This window comes from Saimiri boliviensis, chromosome 18 (assembly GCF_048565385.1).
Source record: "Saimiri boliviensis isolate mSaiBol1 chromosome 18, mSaiBol1.pri, whole genome shotgun sequence".
NCBI classification, from domain to species: Eukaryota; Metazoa; Chordata; class Mammalia; order Primates; family Cebidae; genus Saimiri; species Saimiri boliviensis.
Genome location: NC_133466.1, coordinates 2,243,394 through 2,268,977, shown reverse-complemented (window position 1 = coordinate 2,268,977; position 25,584 = coordinate 2,243,394). Strand labels below are relative to the sequence as shown.

The following is a 25,584-nucleotide window of genomic DNA, read 5'->3' as shown; positions in this document are numbered from 1 at the left end:
TTTCTATTCCCTGCAGGTGTAGGGAACTCAGACCTGCGGACCACCCGCCGGCCCGTGCCTCCTGGCAGTTCTCCTCCCCACCCCCTGCCAGCCCCACATGGCAGCAGGCAGGGCCGCAGACGCTCCTGGCAGCTGGGGGCAGGCCCTTGGAGAGGGGGCTGGGTGGTCAGAGGGCGGTGCCCATGGTGCCCGCAGCGTGGTGGTCTAGGAGGCTGGCACTGGGAGAGAGCGTGCAGGGTCTGGCCTGACCTTGCTGCCCTTAGCCGTGATCACCGCTAGGTCTCACTTTGTCCTCTGGAAAATGGGAATCAAGTTGGAGCCAAATGGAATGGGTCTGGGGCCAGGAAGGCCCCATGGAAGGCAAAATGCCAGAGTGTGAGGGTGGTCACCCTCTCAGGCGGGGCCAGAGACTGCCAGCCAGGTGGGACTTGTGCTGAGGCAGACCAGGTGACTGCGCCCGGCCCTGTGATTCCTGTGCTGAGCCTTCCCAGGGAACCCACAGTGCTGGACCGGGTCCACTCTACAGAGGGGACGCTTCTTCAGAGAGGGGCCCTGCCGACCTGGTCAGGCAGCTGCTGCCCCTCTGTGAGGCCTCAGGCTCACTCAGCCTCTCAAGGGACCTGGGACATCAGGGCAGGCCGGCCACCGCTGTGGTGCCTGGGTGGCGGAAATGCTGCTGCCGTGCCTGGGCGGGCTGTGTGCTCCCTGCCTGCAGGCTGCTGGGTTTTCTGGCCAGTGTCTTGGATGGTTGACGCTGGGTCTGAATCAAAGGAGAGCTCATCGCCCTCAGCCTTGGCTGTCACCCAGAGCACCAGCGTTTTTGTGCTCCCTGAGCCTGTATTCCCACTGAGTGTCACAAAGGGGGCTGGTGACCTAGCACACGCAGTGGTAACTGGGACTTTTCCAAGGAACCTCAGCCTGCGTGAGGGGTGTCTCTGAGGCTGCCCCTGAAACAGCGCCCTGGAGAGAGTGCCCGGAACAAGGAACGGCCTGTGCGTCACTTGCAAGATGAAGAAACCTGTGTGGACCATGGAGAGCTGCCCGGGGCCCCGCGGGTCCAGCGGCCGGGCTGCCACAGGGCCAGAGCTGCCTGGGGACCCCCGGGTCCAGCGGCCGGGCTGCTACGGGGCCGCATTGGCGGTCATGGGACAGCCACAGAGACCGCAGGCCTCGCTGTCTTGCCTCCTGTGCTGTTCTCTGGGTGGGGCGGGACCTGCCTTTGCTGTGTGTTCCCAGGGGTAGCTCCTGGGTGTGTTCACTGCGCAGCCCCTTGGCTGGCGCTGACACATACCAGGAAAGTCCCGACATGACACGAGAGCCTCCATGCAAGGAACCGTCGCAGCAGAAGGGCCCTGGGCACCCGGCCCCACCCTCGCCCTGTGTGCCCAGTGATGGCACTGAGTGCTGGCGGGTGGTCACGTTGCATGGCACCCTGCAGCCTGAGGTGCAGCCCGGGCCTCCCAGCAGGGCTGTGGGGACACTGTGACAAATAGTGTCCTACATGCTGCTGTGAGTGCAGGTCAGACGCGTTTCCATCTCTGGTGCCACCTGTTCTGAAAGCTTCTGTCATCGTGGGGGGCTTTGGAAGCTGCGTTTGCACATCTGCAGAGGGCGGGCATGTGGCTTGGGGTAGAGGAACCAAGTGGGTGTGCCAGCGCCAACCCTCCCCACAGAGCAGCAAGATGGGCATGGAGGCAGTGATGGCGCTGCTGGAGGCCACACCCGACACGCCGGCCTGCGTGGTCAGCCTCTCGGGGAACCAGTCGGTGCGGCTGCCCCTCATGGAGTGCGTGCAGATGGTAAGCCCTGGGCCGTCCCTCGCGACCACCTGGCCCCGTTCCCAGTCCCCACTCCTGGGCCCCAGCCCAGGGAGCACCGGCGGGCAGGGCCTCATGGCTGGCCCAGGGGACCCCAGGCCTCCGGGAGGGGAGGGGTGTGAGCACATCTCCCTGGGACGGTCCCCAAGAGGTTCATCAGAGCTGCAGGGAGCCTGGTACGCGGGAGAAGGCACAGGGGCCATGGTCACTGAGCTGCTGTGGGCAGTGCTGGGAGTGGGGTGAGGAGGGGCCAGTGGTCAGAGCTGAGCCCTGGAAGGAGCTCGGGCAGGTGGTGGGGACACTGGTGTGGCTGGAGCAGGGACCCTGGGAGGGGAGGTGCGGGGAGGGCAGAGGCCAGGAGGCCGGGTATGGGGGCGGGCCCAGCTCTGGCTCAGTGGGTTCGGAGGCCTGCCTGGAGCTGGGGCCGCTGGAAGAGGGGAGGGCAGCTAGGGCAGGGTGGGCCTCTTGGCCTTGGCTAGCCCCTGGGACCTGACCTTAGTAGTGACCACTGCTCCCAGGGAGAGGCTGCTAGGCCACGGCCAGCCCCAGGGCAAGAGGTGCCGGCAGTGGCCATGGCTGGCGGGCAGCAGTCTCCACACCCTGTGTTCGGTTTTCTCTTAAGACCAAGGAAGTACAGAAGGCCATGGACGACAAGAGGTTTGACGAGGCCATCCAGCTCCGTGGCAGGTGAGCGCCCTCAGCAGACCCTGCATCCTCCACGCTGGGCCCTGGTGCCAGCTGTCATGTGCCATGGTGGCGCTGTGCACGCCTGGTCTGGGTTGTCCTTCCAGGCACAGTGTTTGAAGATTGAGGAGGAACGGGCCTTCAGATGGTACACGAGGTGGGCAGGGAGGCGTGGTGCTGCGGGAGACCCTGGGTGGCGGCTTGGGCAGGACCCAGTGCCCAAGGATTGGGCGTGGCAAGGGGCTGAGAAGCTGTGGACACAAGCCCAGGACCTGGTGGTCCCATGGGGCTTGGAAGGCTGGCAGGTGGTGGGTGGGGTGCTGCCCTCCTGCAGGTCTGCTGGCACCCGGGGCAGGCTGGATTTGACATCTGGTTTCCCGTCTGTGCCTCTACCTGCTACCAAGATGGCCTGCCCTTCCTGGAGCTGGATGGCGGCCGTGTTTTGCAGCACGACTGACACAGCCTCGTGTTGTGTGGGGGTCTTCACCTTCTCTGGAAGGAGCCCTGCTGGGCAATGCGTGCTTGCCGCGGCCTCTTCCGGGGCTGTGTGCCTGTGACCAGCCTGCTGGGCTCTTTCATGGCGGCGCTGTGGCTGTGGCTGCGCTGTGGCTGTGGGGCTGCGGGGATGCAGGGCTGTGCAGGGCATGACCTGAATCCTTTCCAGGAGCTTCGAGAACAACTGGAACATCTACAAGCTCCTCGCCCACCAGAAGCTCTCCAAGGAGAAGGTGAGGGCAGGGAGCGGCCTAGTGGGAACACTGTGTGGCTGGAGCAGGGACCGGGCTGGAGAGGGAGGAGCAGGCTCTGTTATCTTGCAGCCTCTTCTCGCCTGCCCCTGTAGCTGGGCCTGCTTCTGCTGCCTTCCCTCCCTCCTGCTGGGTCCGAGCTGTGAGCCGGGAGGGTGGGCTCAGCCTCTGTGGCTGGCAGGTCCCAGGCTCTGGGACCCTGGCTACAGGGCTGGCGGTTGCTTCTCAACGGTTGATGGAAATAAAGTCAGGCCCACAGGATTAGCTCGGCAGAGGAGGGAGCCATTGTGAGAAAGTATCCAATGGCTGGCGCAGTGGCTCATGCCTGTAATCCCAGCACTTTGGGAGGCTGAGGTGGGTGGATCACCTGAGATCAGGAGTTTTTGATACCATCCTGGACAACATGGTGAAACCCTGTCTCTACTAAAAATAAAAAATTAGCTGGGCGTGGTGGCAGGTGCCTATAGTCCCAGCTACTCAGGAGGCTGAGGCAGCAGAATCACTTGAACCCAGGAGGCAGAGGGTGCAGTGAGCTGAGGTCCTGCCATTGCACTCCAGCCTGGGTGACAAGAGTGAAACTCCGTCTGAAAATAAAATGTCCCCGAACAGCTGAAAACCTCAGGAAATGGGATCTCTCCATCACAAGGATGAAGCGGCTTGTTTCTAAAGTCCTGGGTTCCACGAGGTCCTGTAGAGTCAGGGCCAGTGAGGTCTGGAGCCACGGCCAGAGCAGCAGGCTGGGGCAGGCAGCGTGGCCCACCTGGGACTGGTCCTTCCGTCCTTGGCCATCTGTGGGTGTCCCTGCTGCTCCAGCCTCCTGCTGATCCCGGAGCTGATCCCGGTCAGTGTGCTGCACCCTCCGTGGTGGGGCAGCGTGGTCCACGAAGCACCTGGAACCTGGCTGGGGCGTGACCGGCTGTGGGGACAGCAAGGCTGGTGGTGGCTGTGGAACCCTTGGGTGTGGCTGCTGCCCAGTGGGCTGTGCTGCACGTGATGGGTGTGTGCCATATTCAGAGCCTCGGCACACAAGGTGGCGGGGAGGAGGTGGCAGCCGTCACTGGATTCACATGGACACAGTGGGTTCGGGGTCTGTGGGGTTAAATTAACTAGTCCTAACGGGACTGTCTTCATGTCTTTGTGTCTTCCCGTCCCTTAACGTGGCTGTTAGAAAGCAGGATAGTCAGGGCCCCCTTCCTTCCCTGTGGCTGTGCCCGCCCCTGCCGCCAGCCCCTTGCGTGAGTGCAGACCCTGGCTCAGACCTGTGCTCCTGCCCCAAGCCTGGCTTCACTACGGTGCCTGTCCCCCGCCCCCGCCGCGCTCCCCCGGACCCCTGGCCCCTCCGCCCGTCCGCCCCCTCCTCCTCCTCTTCCGCCAGCATGCTGGGATTACACTGTCTCTTTGCGTCTTCAGCAGATTGTGGAGTGAGGACAGATGCTGTATTCCCAGGGCGGTTGGTGTGCTGGGCGGCGTCCAGGCTGGGCCTGGCCCCTTTGTCCAGAACCTGCTGGCCTCCTGTGCAGGTCTTGGGTCTCCTTCCCAGCCGTGCCTCATGCTTGTCTCCCCTTCTCTCTGAAGTCCAACTTCTCCCTGGCCATCCTGAACGTGGGGGCCCCGGCGGCCGGCATGAACGCGGCTGTGCGCTCGGCGGTGCGGACCGGCATCTCCCAGGGCCACACGGTCTACGTCGTGCACGATGGCTTCGAAGGCCTGGCCAAGGGTCAGGTGGGTCCGGCCGGGGCAGACGAGGAGGATTTGGGCCTCCTGTGTGCAGACTGGGGGCATCTCCGGTGGAGGACGGCTGCCTGGAGGAGGAGGCTGAGGGCTGGGTCCGCGTGTCGGTGCCCACCCAAGCCTGGATACACAGCTCTCCCTGTGGTGTGATGCCCAGCGCTGGCTGGCCCCCGCCCCCGGGCACAGGCCCACCCCTGGGGGGAACCGGCGAGAGGCGTGGACGGGCCCCTGAAGCTGCCTCTCCTGACAGGTGCAGGAAGTGGGCTGGCACGACGTGGCTGGCTGGTTGGGGCGTGGTGGCTCCATGCTGGGGACCAAGAGGTAAGCTGCCTGCTGCGGGTGCCTAGGAGCAGGAGGGCCAAGGCGCGGTCTCTGGGCCCCGCAGTGGGGCAGCAGGGGAACCCAGCCCGGGTCCCTGGGCTTGGCCCGTCTTCTGGCTGGTGGCCTGCCCAGAGCAGGCTTCACGCCCTCCTGCCTGGAACATCTTTACCCGAGCTCAGCTGTGCAGGGCAGGCTGCTGTGGCGGCCCCATGCCCACGGCGGGCTCTCCGTGGCAGGGAAGCTGGCCAGCGTCTGTCCCTGCCCGGCTGGGCCAGGCGGCCTGCACTGTCACCACTCTGGCCATGGCTATGAGCCTGTCTGATGACCTTTGTCCCAGGGCCCGAGACCCTTCTGTGGAGTGGGCATGAGGAGGGCACAGTCACCCTGTGTGACTGCAGGGGAAGCCGCCCTGTTCCAAGCCTGGGTGGCTGCAAGGGCCAGAGGGAGCATCCCCTCCTGCCGCTGCGTTGGGAGAGAAAGCCTCAGGCAGGAAGGAGTGCCCGTGGGGAGCCTGAGGGGGTTGGGGTTCAGTCTGACTGGTGCCTGGTGACGCTGAATGGTGCCCGGGCAGCTCTCGCCGGGCCTGCCTGTCCCTCCGTGTGGAGCCACAGCACCACCTCCAGGGCGCCATGGGGACTGCCGCCTGGCTTGGGAACGGCCAAGGCTTGCGTTTTTGTGATCAGATGCAATGTGCACGCGTGTCCCCGGACGCCGTGTTCATGCTGATGAGCCTGTGACTGCAGGACCCTGCCCAAGGGCCACCTGGAGTCCATCGTGGAGAACATCCGCACCTACGGCATCCACGCCCTGCTGGCCGTCGGCGGGTTTGAGGTGAGAGCTGCCCGCACTGAATGGCCTGGGCGACCCTGGTGTCTCCTACTGCCGAGGGGCCCGTCCTGAAAACCCGTGTGCCGGCCGGGCTGGTGCAGAGGCTGCGAGGATCGGGGTTTCCGTGTGGTGGTGGGCCTGGGAGGGTTCTCGACCTTCTCCAGGAGGCTCCACAAGGTTCGAATTAACCCCAGTGCTGGAGACGGGAGGAAGGGGACTCGGAAGCGGGAGGAGGACGAGGAAGACGGGCGGCAGAGTCGGCAGGGCGTAGGTGTTGGATGTGGTGTCCCGGCACTGGGCAAGTTGTCACCAGATAATAAATACATGACAGCCCTTCCCCCTTGTCCTCCAAAGCCAACCCCACTTCAGGCTTCATGGAGTGGATCTGGGGCCAGAGTGGGTTGGACAGGCCTCCTGACCCCCATTAGAGACCAGTTTCCCTGGTGGGCATCCTGAGATGACACCAGGCTGACTGCCTGGCCCAGCCCCAGGGGATTGAGCAGGTGGGTCCCGGCACCCAGCACGGGGTGTGTGGCAGGTTAGCAGGGAGGGCTGGGCGGCCACCGGCTTGCTGACAGAGACTGTTGCTGTCCCACCCCGGCCTCGGGGCCGCCCTTGACCTGCCCCTGCCCCATGGCTGCAGGCCTACGAGGGGGTGCTGCAGCTGGTGGAGGCACGCGGGCGTTACGAGGAGCTCTGCATCGTCATGTGCGTCATCCCGGCCACCATCAGCAACAACGTCCCTGGCACCGACTTCAGCCTGGGCTCCGATACCGCCGTCAACGCTGCCATGGAGGTACAGGCTCCCGGACCTCTGCCTGTCAGGCCTGGGCCCTTGTGGGGTGGGGCTGAGCCCGAGGAGGCTGCTGGGGGGGACAGTGCGTGGTGAGCGCCCGGGAGGGCTGCCAGGGTGGGGGTGTGTGGGGCACGGCCCGGGTGAAGGGCTCAGCTCCCTGCCATAGCCACTTCTGGGGCCGGGGGCCCTGCGTCGTCCTCACTACTGCCATGAGCTCAGATGGGGAGGCCGAGGTGCGAGTGTCCCGGCCGCAGCACTGGGTAGCCTGAGAGCAGTGCCTGGCCTCTGCCCGTGGGTGCAGGGACACCCCTGCCTGCCACCAGCCAGTGTGTGTGCGGGCCACCGTCCACGGTGCCCTGGGGGGCCTGTTGAGAACCACTGGTCTGGCCCGGCCCAGCCCAGGCGGGAGGTGGGCCCAAGCCTGGTGCTGCCGACTCCCTGGGTGCATGAGCCCCGGCCGACTTTGGAGACACGGCTCCCTGCAGGGTAGCCGTGCCCACGGCTTGCAGGGAAGGGTGGGCACACGGGGGACCCCTGACCCCCCTTTTCCTGCAGAGCTGTGACCGCATCAAGCAGTCTGCCTCGGGGACCAAGCGCCGCGTGTTCATCGTGGAGACCATGGGGGGCTACTGCGGCTACCTGGCCACCGTGACCGGCATCGCCGTGGGGGCTGACGCCGCCTACGTCTTTGAGGACCCCTTCAACATCCACGACCTGAAGGTGAACCCAGCCCGCTCTCTGCTGCAGCGGGCTCACCGGTGTGCCAGGCTGGGCCAGCATAGGGCAGGGCCCGGGCAGGCGGGACTCACAGTCCAGTGCTCCTGCTGGCCCGGGCGGCTGGCCGGCCTGGAATTCCCTCCCCACAGTCCTCCGGCTCATCCACGTCTGCCCCTTCTGCAGGCCAACGTGGAGCACATGACGGAGAAGATGAAGACGGACATTCAGAGGGGCCTGGTGCTGCGGTGAGGCTCCGCCCAGCCCGTGGGAGGAGGAGGGGCCCGGTGCTGCGGTGAGGCTCCGCCCAGCCCGTGGGAGGAGGAGGGGCCCGGTGCTGCGGTGAGGCTCCGCCCAGCCCGTGGGAGGAGGGGCCCGGTGCTGCGGTGAGGCTCCGCCCAGCCCGTGGGAGGAGGGGCCCGGTGCTGCGGTGAGGCTCCGCCCAGCCCGTGGGAGGAGGGGCCCGGTGCTGCGGTGAGGCTCCGCCCAGCCCGTGGGAGGAGGGGCCCGGTGCTGCGGTGAGGCTCCGCCCAGCCCGTGGGAGGAGGGGGCCCGGTGCTGCGGTGAGGCTCCGCCCAGCCCGTGGGAGGAGGGGCCCGGTGCTGCGGTGAGGCTCCGCCCAGCCCGTGGGAGGAGGGGGCCCGGTGCTGCGGTGAGGCTCCGCCCAGCCCGTGGGAGGAGGGGGCCCGGTGCTGCGGTGAGGCTCCGCCCAGCCCGTGGGAGGAGGGGCCCGGTGCTGCGGTGAGGCTCCGCCCAGCCCGTGGGAGGAGGGGCCCGGTGCTGCGGTGAGGCTCCGCCCAGCCCGTGGGAGGAGGAGGGGGCCCGGTGCTGCGGTGAGGCTCCGCCCAGCCCGTGGGAGGAGGAGGGGCCCGGTGCTGCGGTGAGGCTCCGCCCAGCCCGTGGGAGGAGGAGGGCGGTGCTGCGGTGAGGCTCCGCCCAGCCCGTGGGAGGAGGAGGGCGGTGCTGCGGTGAGGCTCCGCCCAGCCTGTGGGAGGAGGGGCCCGGTGCTGCGGTGAGGCTCCGCCCAGCCCGTGGGAGGAGGGGCCCGGTGCTGCGGTGAGGCTCCGCCCAGCCTGTGGGAGGAGGGGCCCGGTGCTGCGGTGAGGCTCCGCCCAGCCTGTGGGAGGAGGGGCCCGGTGCTGCGGTGAGGCTCCGCCCAGCCCGTGGGAGGAGGGGCCCGGTGCTGCGGTGAGGCTCCGCCCAGCCCGTGGGAGGAGGGGCCCGGTGCTGCGGTGAGGCTCCGCCCAGCCCGTGGGAGGAGGAGGGGCCCGGTGCTGCGGTGAGGCTCCGCCCAGCCCGTGGGAGGAGGAGGAGGGCGGTGCTGCGGTGAGGCTCCGCCCAGCCTGTGGGAGGAGGGGCCCGGTGCTGCGGTGAGGCTCCGCCCAGCCCGTGGGAGGAGGGGGCCCGGGCCACAGCTGGGCTTCCGACCCTTGCGGCCGCTGAGGGGCAGCGGGCAGGAGAAGGCAGGAGGAGGCCTTGGAGAGGGTGGGTGAGGTGGGTTCCCTCGGAGCTGCCACGACCTGTCCCAGCCTGGCCTGGAGGCCTGGCCCAGCGGGGACTGAGATTAGGGGGAGACCGGAACTTGCTCCCCCGACTCGGGCCCTGCTGCCCCTTTCAGGAACGAGAAGTGCCACGACCATTACACCACGGAGTTCCTGTACAACCTCTACTCGTCAGAGGGCAAGGGCGTCTTCGACTGCAGGACCAATGTGCTGGGCCACCTGCAGCAGGTGGGGTGGGGCCATGGAGGGGCCCTGGTGCCAGTCGGGAGGCCCACCCCTCATCCCTGCCACCATCTGGCCCCAGGCCCAGGAGTCCCAGCCTCACGGGTACCCACTGGCACTCCTGGCAGGCCCTCCTTGGCTGGCTGTTCTGTTCTTACGCCCTGGCCGGCACGTGTGCCCTTCAGTGGTGAGGGGTCGGAGGCCCGTATCTGGGTGAGGTCTCACTCCAAGAAGGGGTGGGGCTGGCACACAAGCCAGCGCGTTCAGATGCTGAGCTGAGCGCCGCACCCCTGCCAGGCCTCCTGCAGCCACTCTGCCGAGCCCCTCACCTAGATCCCGGCATGCTCCCTGCCTTGTGGCCCTGCAGGAAGCTCTCGTCCTGGGGTTTTCTGAGCCAGGGAGGGGGAGTCAGGGTCGCTGGGCCTGGGGCCCAGGGCAGGGGCCCAGGGGTCACTGTACCTGGCCAGGAGGCAGCCGACTGTCAGCCTCAGGAGGCGGCTTCTAGCCTGGCTTAGAGCTACAGAGAACGGGCAGGGGCCTCTGTTCGGGGACAGATGGGAACTGTGCAGGGTTGAAGGGATGGGTGTTCAGAAGCTGCCTGGGAGGCTTCTTGTGGGGACCCTGTCTACACCAGGGCTGGGCCTCCCTCTCCTCAGCCCAGGCAGTCCTGGGCAGCACCAGGAGCTGGGCTTCACCTGTTTTCAGGGTGGCGCTCCGACCCCCTTTGACCGGAACTATGGCACCAAGCTGGGGGTGAAGGCCATGCTCTGGGCGTCGGAGAAGCTGCGTGAAGTTTACCGCAAGGGTAGGTGGTGGGGGCAGTCTGAGGCCTCATCTTGCTCTCCCCTGGGTCCCTGGGGCGGGGCCGGGCCTCTGGGGCCACCACATGCCTGTTTGCAGGCCGGGTGTTTGCCAATGCCCCAGACTCTGCCTGTGTGATCGGCCTGAAGAAGAAGGCGGTGGCCTTCAGCCCTGTCACGGAGCTGAAGAAAGACACTGATTTTGAGTGAGTTCCATGGAAGCCTCATGGAGGATGGTGGGGCTGAGGGGTGGCCCAGACCTTCCCCGGGGCAGGCGTGCCAGACCCAGCCCCGCTCGCACCCTGATCCCACAAGGCCTCCTTGTCCCCCACGCCTGGTCCCTGCCAGGCCTCGGAGAGCAGGGACCATGCCCAGGTCTTCTGAGTGTGACCCTGAGCGAGACCCTTGGGTAGGCATGGGGCACAGTGTGGGCAGTCAGGACTGGGCACGCCTGAAGGCGGCTGCGGCTGACTCTATGCTGTGGCTCCAAGGGATGGAGACCCTAGACCTGACCCAGAGGCTGCAGGGCTCCGTGGATGTGACGTTCAGAAGGCGGGGCATGCACAGGAAGGGGGCGTGGTGTGGTGTGGCAGGGGCGTGACCTGAAGAGCTGCCCTGACCCCTGACTCCCCATCACCTGCCTCCTGCACAGGCACCGCATGCCGCGGGAGCAGTGGTGGCTGAGCCTGCGGCTCATGCTGAAGATGCTGGCGCACTACCGCATCAGCATGGCTGCCTACGTGTCAGGGGAGCTGGAGCATGTGACCCGCCGCACTCTGAGCATGGAAAAGGGCTTCTGAGGCCACGGCCATGCCCCTCCCGGCCCCGACCACACCAGCTGGTCTGTGACGCCAGCTGTAGCACAGAGCTGCACACCAGCTGGGGCCTGGGCTTTTGTGTCTGGAGCCTGCAGGCAGGTGCGGCTGCGGCCTTGCTCGGCCCAGCCGTGCCTGTATTCCTGGCCACCCACCAGGCCTCCGGGGCTGGTGCCTTGAGACCAGCCTGCCAGGCCCTCCAGCAGGAGGACAGAGCGCCCTGAGATATGTTCCTGCCCAGGGGACGTGGGGCTGTTGGTGTTTGGAGGCTGCTGCCCCTGGCTTTGGCGCCCCATAGGCCCAAAGCCTCTCCCTACGCTGGGCTCACTCACATGGGCCAGCCGATGCCTGGGTTGTGTTGAGACGGCGAGGCCCCAGCCCTGCCTCGTTGTGACCTGTTCCTGCCCACGTGCAGCACCTGTCACCTTTTCTAGAAATAAAATCTCCCTGACAGTGGGATGCATCGGTCTCTGGAGAGCACAATCCTTGGAGGGAGGGGAGCGCCATCTCAGTGGGCAGCGGCCCCCCAGGGGCAGAGGGCCCTCTGGCCAGAGCCTGGGCCAGGCCCAAGGGATGTGTGCCCTGGGAGGCCACCAGGGTGACCTGAGCCTCTCCTGGTCCAGCCCTGGGGGCAGAAGGGTACAGCCTCACTCCCGTCTCCCCAGCCTCACCTGAGGGGGGGTCTCCAACCTGCAGATGGCTTAAGCCAGCGTCCAGGAGACACTGATGGTGGACGTGCTGGAGTGGGAGAGAAGGCGGTGGGAAGCTGCTCCCGCCAGGAGCCAGGCTGAGTCCCACAGGCGGTTCTGGGGTTGCGGATGCCCTGCTCACAGTTTGCCTGTTAACCTGCAGGTCGAAGCCACACTCTGCATCACTCACTCGGCAGGTGATTGCCAGAGAGGGCTGCTTCCTGCCCTCAGTGCCACCGGGGTATGTGGTTTCAGGACACAGGAGGTGTCTGAGGGGAGACCCTGGCTTGGAGGGGCCTGTAGGCCACCTTGAGGGCCCCTGGGTAGTCTTCGGTTGGACTCAGCCAGTGGGGTGGCTCTAGGGACCAGGAGAGGGTGCTGGGACCCTCCTGCCCTGGGGCACCTTGGTATTCCTCAGGTAGCCCTTAGCTGTGCTGGCCCCAGTGCCGGAGGCCTCCAGATTGCTTCATTCTGGATCCGGGAGGAGGGGCCCACACCTAGGGGCCTTCCAGTTCATTCTGAGCGGGGGCAGTCCTGGGGCCAGGCCCAGGAGGAGAGAGTCGTCCAAGGACAGTGCTCCCGGGGTTTGTACCTGTCTCCAAGGAACAGAGAGGCAGGTGCACAGGCCCTGGGAACCATGTGCATGTTCTGGGGGCTCTGCTGTGTCGGGGTCAGGACTCAGTTCCGAATAGACCTGACGCTGTTAGAACCTGCTCAGCTGCTGCACCCAGGTGGCCTGTGGGTGATGCTGGGGACAGTGTGTGCCTCCCTCCTGGGTGATGTGCTGTGGTGGGAGCCCCTGCATCAGGCCCGTTTCTGGCTACACGGGGTTGGCATTTCAAGCGCAGTGATGCAGCCTCCGGGCCCTCGGTCTTCCCTTGTGAACTGGGCTAAAGGGACACGTGTGATGCCAGTGCCTGCTCGGCTTGAGAACCCAACTTTCGGGGTGACGGGGAGGAGTGGTGGGACCGTGGGGTGCCTCAGGCTGCAGTGCTTCTGGCTGTCCTCCATGGCTGCAGTGGGTGAGGAGTCGCCAAGAAGGGGAGCGGTGAGCGGGCGGGAGGCTGAGGGTGGAGGCGGCAATGGTGTGGGGGTGAGGAACCGAGGGCTGAGGGCAGGCAGCTGCCCCCACAGGTCCCCTCCAATAGTCCCGATCAAGGTGTGCATGGTGTGGGGCAGGAGGGTGCTGGTGTAAGCCCTGTGAGGGGACACAATTTAACAACCTCAGCCGTTCCAACAAAGCGCTTTACCGAGGACACCCCCCACCACCACAGTCACAAGGAGGCAGACAGGCCTGAGCCGCCCACCCTCCACGTCCCCAGTGGTGACCCCTCACTCTGCACCTCTCAGAGATCACACCCCTCCTGGAGAACTTGCATGTGTGAGCGACTGTCTTCACCCTGGGTGTCCCCAAGTCTGGGGACAGTGGCTGTCCCGGTGCTGCAGCCAGCTCTGATAGCAGTGGACAATGAGACTGCATGGCTCAGGCTTGGGGGAGTGGTGGCCTGCACACATGGCCACCCATCACCACTCGGCGACAGACGGGGACATCTCACGGAGGTCTGGGTCCCAACCCCACTCAGGACAATGGCCCAGGTAGATGGCTTTCCTATGCACCGGCTGGAAGGCTGACTCCCCCTCTCACGTGAACGCTCCCTTGATTTTTGGGGGCACTGGGTAGTTTCCCCAGGGCTGTAGGTCACTGCCTGGATCCTGGCATCCTTGTTAAGACTTGCGCCTCTTCCCAGAGGAAAGAAAACCCCTCTCAGTTGCTTCACAGACTCCCCCAGCCCAGCTGCTTCCTGTGCCAGGCCCGGACCCCAGAGGGAACAGGCCTGTCCATCCACAGCCTCACTGGGACAGCAGAGGGCCCCACTGCAGCTCTTCACAGGACAAAGGAAGGCACGCCTATCCCGCCCGGTCAAGAAACCCTCCCTTTCCCCAAGGCGCTGCCTGCCTGCTGACAGCAGCTCAGGGCAGGAGTCCCTGTGGACGCCTTCTGGAAGTCTCTTGCTCAACAGGAATCTATGCAATGACCAAGGGTTGGAATCAGCCAAGCCACCTGTGAACACCTCCCTCATGTGGCTGAGAAACGGCCCCTGCTTTCAGGAAGACCGTCAGGGCCACGCCTTGGGAAAAATGTTGCTTCCAGATGAGACTTGGGAAAATCCTTTATTAGGGAGACAGCCTGCAAAGCTCTCCCTTTGAGTCTGGGCCAGCCCAGACCCTCCTGACCACAGAAGGGGAGTCCTGGGGACATCCTGGTATGGGCAGGCATCTGCCGCCTCGGCCGGCCAGCACCTAACACCCCTCCAGCGGGAGGCTTCCGTGTGGGGCGGGGCTGTGGCTGTGGCAGCTGCTCTCCAGCTCCCGGGGGCTGGGGTACATGGAGGGTGGCACGGTGCCCAGGTCCTGTGGGCGGTCACTCGGCGTGCTGCACCTCCTGCCCACGCAGGGCCTGCAGTCGGCTGCTCACCGTCTGCTGTATGGCCTCCAGCCCCTCGGCGTCCAGCTCCCGCAGCAGCAGCAGAATCGCGGTCAGTACGTTCTGGGGGCAGAGGGGTGCAGACTAAGCCCACCCGGCACCATGAGGCTGCTTCCCACCCTGAGGGCTGGGGCCTGGCCAGTGGCACCCAGCAGGAGCGGCCAGTCGGGGGCTGGAACACACGGAGAACCCGGGCAGAGGAGCCCTGCCTGTCAACGGGTGTGCGCTCTTCCCTCCTTTCTGCTCTGTCGCCCTCACCCCGGCAGGGCCCAGGCCCACATTCCACAGACCGGGAGACCCGAAGAGGCCGAGGGTCAGAAGGGTCGCGTGTGCGCGTGTGGGGCACGTGTTACGTGTGTGCGCATTCACAGACCCACACATGCAGCTTCCTCTGGGGTGCAGCTTTCTGGGGCTCCACCCTCTCCCATGATTTCTGTGCGGTGGGCCCCCGAATGGTCCCTGTCACTCACCCTGCTCCTGTGGCTGCTCGAAGTATCCCTGGGTAAGAAGGAAGGAAACTGGTCCTGGGAACAGGGCTTCAGGCCAAGCTCACCCTGGGTGCTGCTGGTGAGAGGGAGACAAAAGTGTGTAAGGGTTGTGGGGCTCGTGGCCCTGGGGCCTCTGCAAACCACATCTGCAGGTCACATCCATACAAATCCCACCCGGCACGCAGTGGGAAGAGGAGTCAACTCCCATAAGGTCAGTGGCTCCTGATGGCAGCTTCTGGAGGGCCTGGCACTTATGTCAGCTGTGGTACGCCCTCCCTGAATCCTGGGGCTCCCCTGCTACAATACCTTCCACCCGGGGCCTTGGGGGCAGGGCAGGGAGCACCTGAACACACAAATGCTGCAGGGTTAGCGGCTGACCACAGGGCCAGGCCCTGGGCAGGACGGCAGCTGCCCAACTGAGATCACATCTGACACCCCCACGGCAGGCACCAGCAGCGGGTGTGACCTGCCAGGCAGGAGGGAAGTACCCCGCTTCTCAAATCTATTTGTGACCCACTGCCAACTGCCCTGGGAAGCGCCCGCGCCGCACTGCAGCGTCAGCCCTGTGGCCCCTCCACGGCCCCTAGGCCCAAGGCTGTACGGACACTGATGGCCACGCCACCAACCATTCCAGTGAGTGTGGCCCTAGGCTGCACCCCACCAGGGACTCTGCTCCTCACAAGCTCCGAAGCCGAGAGCCTTCTCTGTGTCAGGGCACAGGGCCTGGCTTACCCCCCTCCTACTCCCTGGTACATCTGCTGTTGGGCAAAACATGAACCTGCCACTGAAATCACTACCTGAGCCCTGGGTGACGCTCAGTGAGTACAAAGAACAGACACCCACTACCTGGACCCCAGGTGACTCCCAGAGAATATGGAGGAGAATGGACACCGGCTACCTGGGGCACTGGGTCACTCCCACAGAGTACAGAAGAAAACGGACACCTGCTACCTGGGCCCCGAGTCACTCCCAGAGAATACGAATGAGAATGGACACCCGCTACCCAGGTCACTCGTAGAATATGGATGAGAACAGGCACCCACCCTGGACAGTCCCTCTCCCTCACTTCCAAGATGCAGCTCACTGGAAGCCCCACTCAGTCCCCGTGGGAGGGCCCGCTGCCCTCCAGCCTCACATCGCCTCCTCCTCGCTGTCCAGCGGGTCCTGGCCAGTCTGGGCAGCAGAACTGAGGGCGCTCGGCGCGCAGCCCGGCCTGGCGCAGCCGTTGCCCATGCCCTCTCCTTCCGGGGCAGCGGTGATCTCCTCTCCCTCCATCAATGCGCGGGACAGCTCCTCCTCTGTCACAGCTTTGGGTGAAGGACAGAGGCAGCATGAGTGGCCTCACCCCCGTGCAGGCCACATGCACCGCGGCTCCCGTTCTTACTGCGGCCTCAGCACAGTCTGCTGGTGAAATGCAGCATGTGTCCACCTCCAGGGCAACTCCCAGAGTGGGGGCCGGTCCCTCACCGTCCCATCCCCAGCCTGGCACGGGACCACACAGCAGATGGTGGAATCTGAATGCCAGCCTCTGCCAGAAGCACAACCTCAACTAAGACACAACAGAAAGAGGAACAGACTACTGAATTTATTCCATTTCATTCATCTTATCGATTTCCCTCAAGTTTATTTCTATTATGAATATTAATAAAACAGTCTGGGGGAAGTATTAGTGCTCATGTGACTGACAAGGATGAGAAACGAGGGCTGAGAATGGCAGGGAGGAACAGCACGGAACGGAACGGCCACCTGGAAACTGCACTGGAGCTGGCGCTGGCCAGAGGAGGCACGCGCGGCCGCCCCGAGGCTGATCACGGAGGGCCCTGGGTCTCCAACAGGTGGAGCGCAGCAGCAGGCACTGTGGTGCTGGGCAGCCCCTCCCCGCGGCGGGTGCGCGGGGCACCACCACCCTAGGTCCACGGCCGCCCGTGGAGCCCACCTGGTCCCCGTGGACCAGTGCCAGACACTGACCCCCAACTTGCTATGGCGCAAGGCGATGGTCAGAGTGGCGCTGCTCCTCACGGAAGCAGGGGGACCCTTTAGCTTTGCTACGCCATCCTGCAGTTGTCGGGGGGTTAAGCGTGTGGCGGTCACAGGAGGGACCCAATACTGGGCTGCTGCATTCAGGTGGCGGGACTGAGAGGAGACACGGAAGCCAGGGAACGGCCTCTGGAGGAGGAGCCACACGACACACGTGTGTCCCGCTAGGCCAGGCATTTGCAGAAGAGAAAAGCGGGCTGGATAAATCCCCCACCAGGCTTGTTTCGGAGGGCGGCCACCTACCCTGGTTGTCCAGCTTCTGCAGGCGCGGCAGGGTGCGCAGCACGGTCATGCGGTAGCGGTGGGGGCTGGCGCCACAGCACGGGTTCTCGGCCAGCCACAGCACCCGCAGGCGCGGCAGCCCCTTCAGGTAGAAGAGCTCGGCCAGGCTGGGGATGCGGTTCCTCCGCAGGTACAGCTCGCTCAGGCGCTGGCACCGGCTCACAGGCTCCAGGGTGGAGATGCTGTTGACACTGCATGGAGACCAGCACAGAGAGGGGTGTGGCCGGTGCCACCTCTGCATCTGGAGCCCCAGGAAAAGGCACTCACGGGACCTGTGCCCCTGCCCTCTCCCGCTATCACGGGTCACATGCGGCGGGACCTGGGCCAAGGAGAGAGCTCTAGGAAGGCCGGGCCCTGAACTCGAAGGTGGACTGGGATGGACCCCACACTCCGCATCCGGCTCCTCGGGACGCTCCAGTGGGAGGCGGGGGATGAGCCTCCTTCACAGGTGAGGAAACTAAGGCCTCTCAAGGGACATGTCACGTTGCCCCAAAGAAGGGAGTGGCCAGAAAAACTCGGGACGGAACATTCGAGCCAGCTCCATGTGATGTGGAAGTGAGCACGCAATTTCCAAAACCCCCACGTGAGAGTAGGAACCCCGGGTATGGGCTTCATGTCCATTCCACCGAACGTGGATGCATCAGAGAGAAACATAGGAGGTCTAAAGGCTCCGTGGGGTCCATCCCCCCACAACCAAACAGGCGGGGCCACTCCTGCAAGCCTTCAAAGGGACAGAGCGGCTGCCTCCAGGAGCCAGGGACCCAGCATGGAGGGTCTGGCAGACGCCCTAGAAGGGGGTCACCAGGGCCCTCCCAGGCAGCGCCTGGTGCTGAGCTCCCCTCCCCGACGCCGCCCCTGGTACTGTCCCTTCACTCAGCGTTTCCCAGGTGTCCTCTCACATGGCTTCTCGCTAGGTGGCTGCCCATCTTACTAAGAGCCAAACTAAGGCTGTGGGATGCCTCCCAGGATGGGGTCTGCCTGTAAGCCCGACGTGCGGACACCCCCATGGCCTCCTCCCAGGACGGGGTCTGCCTGTGAGCCCGACGTGCGGACACCCCCATGGCCTCCTCCCAGGACGGGGTCTGCCTGTGAGCCCGACGTGCGGACGCCCCCATGGCCTCCTCCCAGGACGGGGTCTGCCTGTGAGCCCGACGTGCGGACGCCCCCATGGCCTCCTCCCAGGACGGGGTCTGCCTGTGAGCCCGACGTGCGGACGCCCCCATGGCCTCCTCCCAGGACGGGGTCTGCCTGTGAGCCCGACGTGCGGACGCCCCCGTGGCCTCCTCGATGCTTCCTGCCCGCTCAGTGGCGCCCTCACTCCACTCCAGTGCGGTCGGGCATGCAGGCGCCACGCACCTGAGCTTGTCAACACCCTCGGGGGTCCTGTCCCTCCTGAGATGTGACAGAAATGACCCTGCACACGAGTGGCCTGGCGCTCAGAGGGCTTGTGCCTCCTGGGTGACTCGGTGCGTGGCAGGGGTAAAGCTAGACCCACAGTCCTGCTCCAAGCTTCCTGCCACCGTAGGAGCGACGAGCTCCAAGCTGACCTGTCAGGTAAGGCCTTCCGAGGCAGGGCTGAACCCCAGCGTCACCCTAAGCGTGAGCCAACTGATGAAGCAAGCCCCAGAGCGTGCACCACAGCCCTGCTAAATCTCTGCACCGGGCTGCATGGCCTCCTCCTCTCCCTGTGGGGTGGGCACTTGTAATACCTCCGATGTTACAGGAGGGAAACTGAGGCACAGAGAGGGCCATGCCTCGCCCAAGGTCAGCCAGCCCACAGGTGGGAGGTCTGAGATTTGACCCAAGAGCATGTTTCCAAGCCTGTTTCATTCATTTCTTTATTCAGCAAGGCTCAGGCAGGACAGGCTGGTGCCCACACTGGGGGTGCCTGAACACCAGGTGGACTGGCCTCAGCCCACGGTGGGCAGCAGGCTGGGCATGGGCATCACCATGGCAATGCCAACGGAAGGCATTTTGGAGGATGGTCAGGAGCTGGCCTACTCTGTGGCTGGCTGTGAGATCAAGAAGGTAGGTCACACTCAGGGACCAGGGCCTACAACGGCCACTCTCAGAGGGCAAGCCCCGGAGCCTCTGAGCTGCCAGATGGGGGCGGGGGTTCCCTGAAGGGTTTAGACCCCTGTGAGTTTTTAAACGAAGAAACCCACAGAAGGCCCCAGCCAGCGTCTGGCAGGCAGCAGTGAGCCATGAGTGTCCACCCCCGCCGGGTCCTTCAGTGGGTAGAAGGGAATTTGTGGGATAAGGGGAGCTCTTCCCCAACGCCCTCAAATACTCCCATCTGCCTGAAACTCCAGGAATGCTTGCTTCATTCAAGCTGTCCTTAGTCTGTTGGGAGGGCAGTGACCCCGGAAGAGGGGGACAGGTCACGGGATGCAGAGAAACTGGGGGGCTCCTGCAGTGGTGGCACGGGGCGGGGGGTGGGCAGAAGAGGCCAGGACTCTGGAGTCCCGGGGCAGACACAGCCACCGTTGAGGGCGGCCAGGGCGGGCCACCATGCATCCTTAGGAGGGCCCCACCAGCGACTGGCCCAGCAAGACAGCGACGGCTTATCGGAGCACAGAGGCCGAGGGTGGGCAGCGGCACCACTGGGCAGGCAGGAGACAGGAGCCATCGGGAGTCCCAGGTGAGGCCCTGAGGGAGGCGGGCTGAACTTGGGGCCACAGGGTAGGCCCAGCTCTGGCTGCCCCGGCCCCTCCCCTTCTGGAAGCTGCCCTCAGTCTGTGCTGAAGGCTTCCAGGTTATCTCACAGCTCTGGGTCCACGGGAGGGACATGAGGCTCTGCCCGGCTTCCAGGCCCCAGGCTGAGCAGGACGGCAGGAGCGAGGTACCTGAGTGTGATCACCTCCAGGCTGGGCATCTCCCGGCAAATGGAGATCTAGGAGGGAAAGAGCACGGCTGGCAAGCACGGCCCAGCAGGGCACGCAGCCACGGCCACCAGCCACAGAGAGCCGTCAGAGCCACAGCCAACTCCACTTCCGGGCCGGAGGGGAGCCGCCCTGCTCGGCCACGGTGTCCCGGGGGAACGCCCACGAGCGTGCTGGGCTCCCCACCAGCCCCACCTTGCAGCCCAGATGCCCCACAGCCTGAGGGAGAAACTGAGGCTCCTCCTTGCCTGTGCTTTCTCCCTATCAAACTTTACAACAGCACCTGCCTGACCCTCCAGTAAGGGGCAGAAAGCAAGGAAAGGATGGAAATCACTTCTTGACAACAGGGCTGGGCCGAAAGGCAGACAGGCCGCACCGGGACTCTCGATTCTGGGGCCAGGTGCCCAGGGGGGTCCACAAAGCCTGCACAACCTGCTGGTCACACCCACATATGTGAACGCCCACCATACGCCAGGCATGGTGCCAGCAGCTTGGGTGCCAGGCAGGGCCCTGACCTCAGTGAAGCGCACAGCCTGGTCAGATGCATCCCACGTATGAGGTGTTCGTGTCTACAGCCGTGGCGCGTTTGTATATTCACTGCTAAACTTGCAGCATTTCAGCTACAGCACAAAACAGATTACATGCAGGTGCCATGTGTCTGGCTTTTTGTCTTAGGAAAGGTACTGCTGCTCAGTTCAAATGAACTGTTTTTCCACCGGGTGTGGTGGCTCACACCTGTAATCCCAGGACTTTGGGAGGCTGAGGCGGGCAGATCACCTGGGGTCAGGAGTTCGAGACCAGCGTGACCAACATGATGAAACCCTGTCTCTACTAAATTAAAAAACAAAGGAGAATAAAGAAATAAATAATTGGGCTGGGCACAGTGGCTCACACCTTTAATCCCAACACTTTGGGAGGCCGAGGCAGGTGGATCACCTGAACTCAGGGGTTTTGAGACCAGCCCGGCCGACACAGTGAAACCCCATCTCTACCAAAAAGTACAAAAATTAGCCAGGCATGGTGGCAGGCAGGAGGCTGAGGCAGGAGAATCACGTGAACCCAGGAGGCAGAGGTTGCAGTGAGCCAAGATGGCACCAGTGCGCTCCAGCCCGGGCAATAGAGCAAGACTCCATCTCAAATAAAAGAGAAATAAACAATTGGTTTGCAATCCCTGTGTAAGTTGGGGACGTTCTGGACTGAGAAGGAGAATGAGAGAGAGGAGAAAGAAATCTCTTCACAGACGTACATGTGCAAGTATCCCAGCAGGGCTGACTCTCTGCCTGTCTTTTGGGTAGTGGTGGGGGCACAAAACTAGACATGACCAAGAAGAGGGAGTGCAGTCAGGAGGCTGGGGAGACCTTCAACGCTCCCTTAACAATGGCAAACAAACCCTCCTGGGATTCCTTTCCAGGTGAGAGCAAGTTCCAAACTGACTGTTCCCCTCCTCTGTGACCATGTGACAGAGGGTGTTTCACGTATACGGGTGTTGATGGGAACTCCAAAATAAGCCTGGCACTAGAGAATTGTTTTTCCACCAGGTGCGGTGGCTCACACCTGTAATCCCAGGACTTTGGGAGGCTGAGGCGGGCAGATCACCAGGGGTCAGGAGTTCAAGACCAGCCTGACTAACATACTGAAACCCTGTCTCTACTAAAAATACAAAAATTAGCCAGGTGTGGTGGTGCATGCCTGTACTCCCAGCTACTTGGGAGGCTGAGGCAGGAGAATTACTTGAACCTGGGAGGTTGCGGTGAGCCGAGACCACACCATTGCACTTCAGCATGAGCAACAAGAGCAAAATTGCATCTCAAAATATGAAAAAAGAGGGCTGGGTGCGGTGGCTCACACTTGTAATCCCAGCACTTTGGGAGGCTGAGGTGGGTGGATCACATGAGGTCAGAAGTTCGAGACCAGCCTGATCAACATGGAGAAACCCCATCTCTACTAAAAATACAAAACTAGCCAGGCATGGTGGCACGTGCCTACAGTCCCAGCTCTCGGGAGGCTTAGGCAGGAGAATCACTTGAACCCAGGAGGCGCAGAGGTTGAGGTGAGCCGAGATTGCGCCACTGCACTGCAGCCTGGGCAACAAGAGGAAAAATCCATCTCAAAAACAAAAAAAACCAACAACAAAAAAACCCTGTTTTTCCATTAGTGATTTTGCATAATGAAAACCACTAAGTGAACAAAGAACCAAGTGTGGGACTGAACTGCTAAGTGCAGTTTTATGAACTCAAAAATTCTCTTGGGGAAGAAGCTACAACTTTTGGGGTTGAGCCACTTGGAGCTGATCAGCACAATACTTACATCTGTGAGGCGGCTGCCCCTGGGGAGAGAAGAGATACATACTTTAATTTTGTTACAGTTGAATAAAAAACACCAAAGACAAAAATTTCCAAAATTACCAATGACTGCCTACAAACCTGAGGATTCCAGGATTGTAATGGCTTGGTAAGAAAGTAAAGTTGGCCAGATACCTGGCCAAGGTGTAGAAAATGGTTTTAGTTGCTTTTCAACAAAACTGTATGTTTGACGTTGGGGTGGTACTTTTCAGATAAGGAGTAGCAGGGGTTGCTCCATTTGTAAGACACAAAAACATGAACTCTTCCTCATGGTCCCTGAGTAGCAGGTTAGTTTCCCTCACTGACATAAACAAGGCAGTCTTTATAAGAGGCCAAGTTCAAAGGCTGAGCAGGCAACTTATCAAGCAAACTCGAAAAGCCTGAAATAGGGTTGTTGTTTGTCCCTGCTTAGTGACAGCATTGACCACCCCATGCAAAACAAAGAAATGCATTACCGAAAGCAAATGCCACAGGGGAATTGTGGCCAAAACACCAGATATGCCAGAGCAGACAGAACAGCTTTTTAATGAACAGGGAAGAGCTCACACACTCCGGGCAGTCTGGGGACACCCCTGGGAGGAAGCGTCTGCTCTCGCTGACCCCCACGCCCGCCTGCACGGTGCCACCAGCTGACAGGGTGCAGTGACCCCACTGAGCCCCCAGGGAGCCCTGGAGACCCTGCAGCCTTCACTCCAGGCTGCCTCTTCTGGAAGACCCTGGTCTTCCTTGGCCCAGTGAGACCCGGCATTACCTGCCTTTGAGCCTGCATGGGTCCCACTGCACCCACATCCCTTCCTGCCACCTGCCAGGAGTCCTCGGGCACGGCCGCCCCAGTACCGATTACCAGCGTGTTTCCTGACTCAATCTTCAAGAGTTCAGTTCTGTCTTCTATTCGACTTGGTCCCAGTGACTGCTGGCATGCCAGACATCAGACCCAGCCGCACAGAGCAGCAGGGGACAGAGGCCGGCGGGGAAATGTGGCGCCCCGGGTGACCCCAAACCCAGCGTCCTCTCCCCTACCCCTGGCTCTCCGCCGCTCCCCGCCCCTGACACCTGCCTCCCGCCGGCCCCGGCTCCGCCCCCGCCCCTGACACCTGCCCCCCGCCCGCCCGCGCCCCGACACCTGCCCCCCGCCCGCCCCGGCTCCGCCCCCGCCCGCCCCGGCCCCGGCCCAGTCCCCGACCCCGGGGCGACCGCGCGAGAAGGCCGCTGCCCCGTCTCACCAGCAGTTGAGCTTGCGCACGCTGTGCAGCTCCGAGGCCTTGGCCCGGGTCAGGACCATCTTCCGCGTCAGCTTCATGGCGGCCGCGCCGCGGACCCCAGGCCCGACCGGGCCCCCGGCCCCCCCGCTCTCGGGCAGGTGACGACTTCGGGGCGCGCGTCTCCAGGGGCGGGGCCCGCGTCGTCAGGGGCGGATCCTGAGAGCCCATTGGCGGCTTAGCGAGGAGGGCGGGGCTACGCGAGCTCCCTGGGGCCCCTTGGGCGCCTCTGACACCGTGGCTCTGCTTCTGCGCATGCGCGGCGTCGGGCGCTTGGCTCTGACGGCGTTCTAGCGCGACCCCGGAAGCGCGCGGTGAGCAGCGGGTGGGTGCGGGCGGCGGTTTCCGAGTCGGCTCCTTGAAGGCTGAACTGCCGCTTCCAGCAACCGAGTGGGGTGAGCTTGGTCCCACGCGCGGCCGTGGGGGCGTGCCTAGGCCTGTCTGAGCGCGGGCCTGGCGTGCATGGGGTGGACTTGGCACAGCTCTAAGTTATGATTCAGATAAACCCAGGGCAGCCCCGGGGCTGTGTTCATCCCTGTCTCCCTCCCTCCCTCCCAGCATTTACAAAAGACGCGTCTATGGGAAAGACGCAGGAGCAGGTCTGGCAGAGCCCTTACAAGCATTTCAGCCTTTTGTTTTTTGTTTTTTGTTTTTTTTTTAGACGGAGTTTCGCTCTTGTGACCCAGGCTGGAGTGCAATGGCGCGATCTCGGCTCACCGCAACCTCCGCCTCCTGGGCTCAGGCAATTCTCCTGCCTCAGCCTCCTGAGTAGCTGGGATTACAGGCACGCGCCACCACGCCCAGCTAATGTTTTGTATTTTTAGTAGAGACGGGGTTTCACCATGTTGACCAGGATGGTCTCGATCTCTTGACCTCGTGATCCACCCGCCTCGGCCTCCCAAAGTGCTGGGATTACAGGCTTGAGCCACCGCGCCCGGCACATTTCAGCCTTTTAGAAGTCAGGGAAGACCCTCCCTAAATATCGTTACGTGGGCTGCAGTTGCATTAAGACAGGCATTCTGAGACCGCCTTTGCAAAAAATTCTATCAGTGAGAGAATGATGGCCCTGAAGGAGATCCGGCCAAGCCCCATCTTGCAGTTGGCATTAATTATTCGGATAAGCAAAGCTAACTTTAGGAGACATTTATAATTTAAATAATAGCCAAAACAGCCTTTGTAAAGCTAAGGAGGAGGCCACTGAAACCGCCTTTGCAAAAATCATAACTGAAGAAAAGATGATAGGGAAACATCTCCTAACCCACCCCCATCTTCCTTCTAACCTCTAAGCTTCCTGTGTTCATTCCTGATGGACGCTGAACTAGCTTTGGGAAGGAATTTCTAGATTAAACTCTGAAACAAAATTGTTAATAGCCCTTTTCCCAAAAAAATCCATCTTGTCTGGGGACAGTCGGCCTTTGTAGTACCAACACATTAAGCTACAAGAGTAAAAATTACTGTTTAGGGGCCACGCAACCTCTGGCTGTAAGAGTCTGAATCTCTGCAAGTTGCTTCTGGGAATAACATCCCTGTTGCAAAACCTAAGATCAGTGCTTGAGATGTTTTCTAGACCCTGCATTGGGATTCAGCAGATGACACCACCCAGATGGATAATCTGGCTCAACCACTTCTGTAATCCCACCCAGGAACAGAAATCAGCCAGAACTCATTTTGACACCCTGTGATTTTATTTTCAAACTGACCAATCAGCACTCACCACTTTCCATACTCGCCAGTTTATCCTTATGAACTCTGATCCCCCAAAAAATGAAAAAAAAAAAGTGGAAAAAAACCCCAACAACTCTGATCCCTGAATGCCCGGGGAGACTGATTTGACTATAATCGAACTCCGGTCTTCCATACAGCCGGCTCTGCGTGAATTACTCTTTCTCCATTGCAGTTCCCTTGTCTTGGTAAATTGGTTGTGTTTAGGCAGTGGGCAAGGTGAACCCACTGGGCTAGGAGGATAGAGGAGCCGGAATTCCACTAAGGTGTAGACATAAACTTTCATCAGCCGTTATTCTGGAGGTCACAAAATAACCGACTTCCCAGTTACTCACGCAGATAATGTCACTATTGTAGAACCTAAGACTGGCCTTTTGAGATACCTGTTCAGGTTTCTTGCATGTTTGACATGGATGGATCCA

General features: G+C 62.6%; 2 protein-coding genes across 5 annotated transcripts in view; one reads left to right on the top strand and one right to left on the bottom strand.

Annotated features, from left to right (window-relative positions):
- PFKL (phosphofructokinase, liver type) overlaps positions 1 to 11,418 on the top strand; it is a 28,655-nt gene extending 17,237 nt beyond the window's left edge. For all 3 annotated transcript variants that reach the window (XM_039480416.2, XM_074389505.1, XM_010338217.3), the window contains 13 exons: positions 1,674 to 1,799; positions 2,440 to 2,504; positions 3,166 to 3,229; positions 4,823 to 4,969; positions 5,229 to 5,299; positions 6,043 to 6,130; positions 6,771 to 6,923; positions 7,479 to 7,643; positions 7,824 to 7,885; positions 9,256 to 9,367; positions 10,067 to 10,166; positions 10,262 to 10,367; positions 10,814 to 11,418. In XM_039480416.2, the coding sequence (XP_039336350.1) occupies positions 1,674 to 1,799; positions 2,440 to 2,504; positions 3,166 to 3,229; positions 4,823 to 4,969; positions 5,229 to 5,299; positions 6,043 to 6,130; positions 6,771 to 6,923; positions 7,479 to 7,643; positions 7,824 to 7,885; positions 9,256 to 9,367; positions 10,067 to 10,166; positions 10,262 to 10,367; positions 10,814 to 10,961 (1,407 nt within the window). In that variant the 3' untranslated portion in view covers positions 10,962 to 11,418. The remainder of the gene's footprint in view (positions 1 to 1,673; positions 1,800 to 2,439; positions 2,505 to 3,165; positions 3,230 to 4,822; positions 4,970 to 5,228; positions 5,300 to 6,042; positions 6,131 to 6,770; positions 6,924 to 7,478; positions 7,644 to 7,823; positions 7,886 to 9,255; positions 9,368 to 10,066; positions 10,167 to 10,261; positions 10,368 to 10,813) is intronic.
- Positions 11,419 to 13,818: 2,400 nt separating this feature from the next.
- CFAP410 (cilia and flagella associated protein 410) lies at positions 13,819 to 23,626 on the bottom strand. 2 transcript variants are annotated; one of them, XM_039480597.2, is made up of 7 exons: positions 23,405 to 23,554; positions 22,147 to 22,165; positions 19,804 to 19,850; positions 16,919 to 17,148; positions 15,774 to 15,945; positions 14,621 to 14,714; positions 13,819 to 14,213 (listed from the first exon to the last, which is right to left on the bottom strand). In XM_039480597.2, the coding sequence occupies exons 1-7, from the start codon at positions 23,479 to 23,481 to the stop codon at positions 14,088 to 14,090; spliced, it is 765 nt and encodes a 254-aa protein (XP_039336531.1). In that variant the 5' UTR covers positions 23,482 to 23,554; the 3' UTR covers positions 13,819 to 14,087. The 2 variants fall into 2 exon arrangements, with proteins under 2 accessions (XP_039336531.1, XP_039336530.1); XM_039480596.2 differs by lacking the exon at positions 22,147 to 22,165 and having other exon boundaries at positions 23,405 to 23,626.
- Positions 23,627 to 25,584: the final 1,958 nt, after the last annotated feature.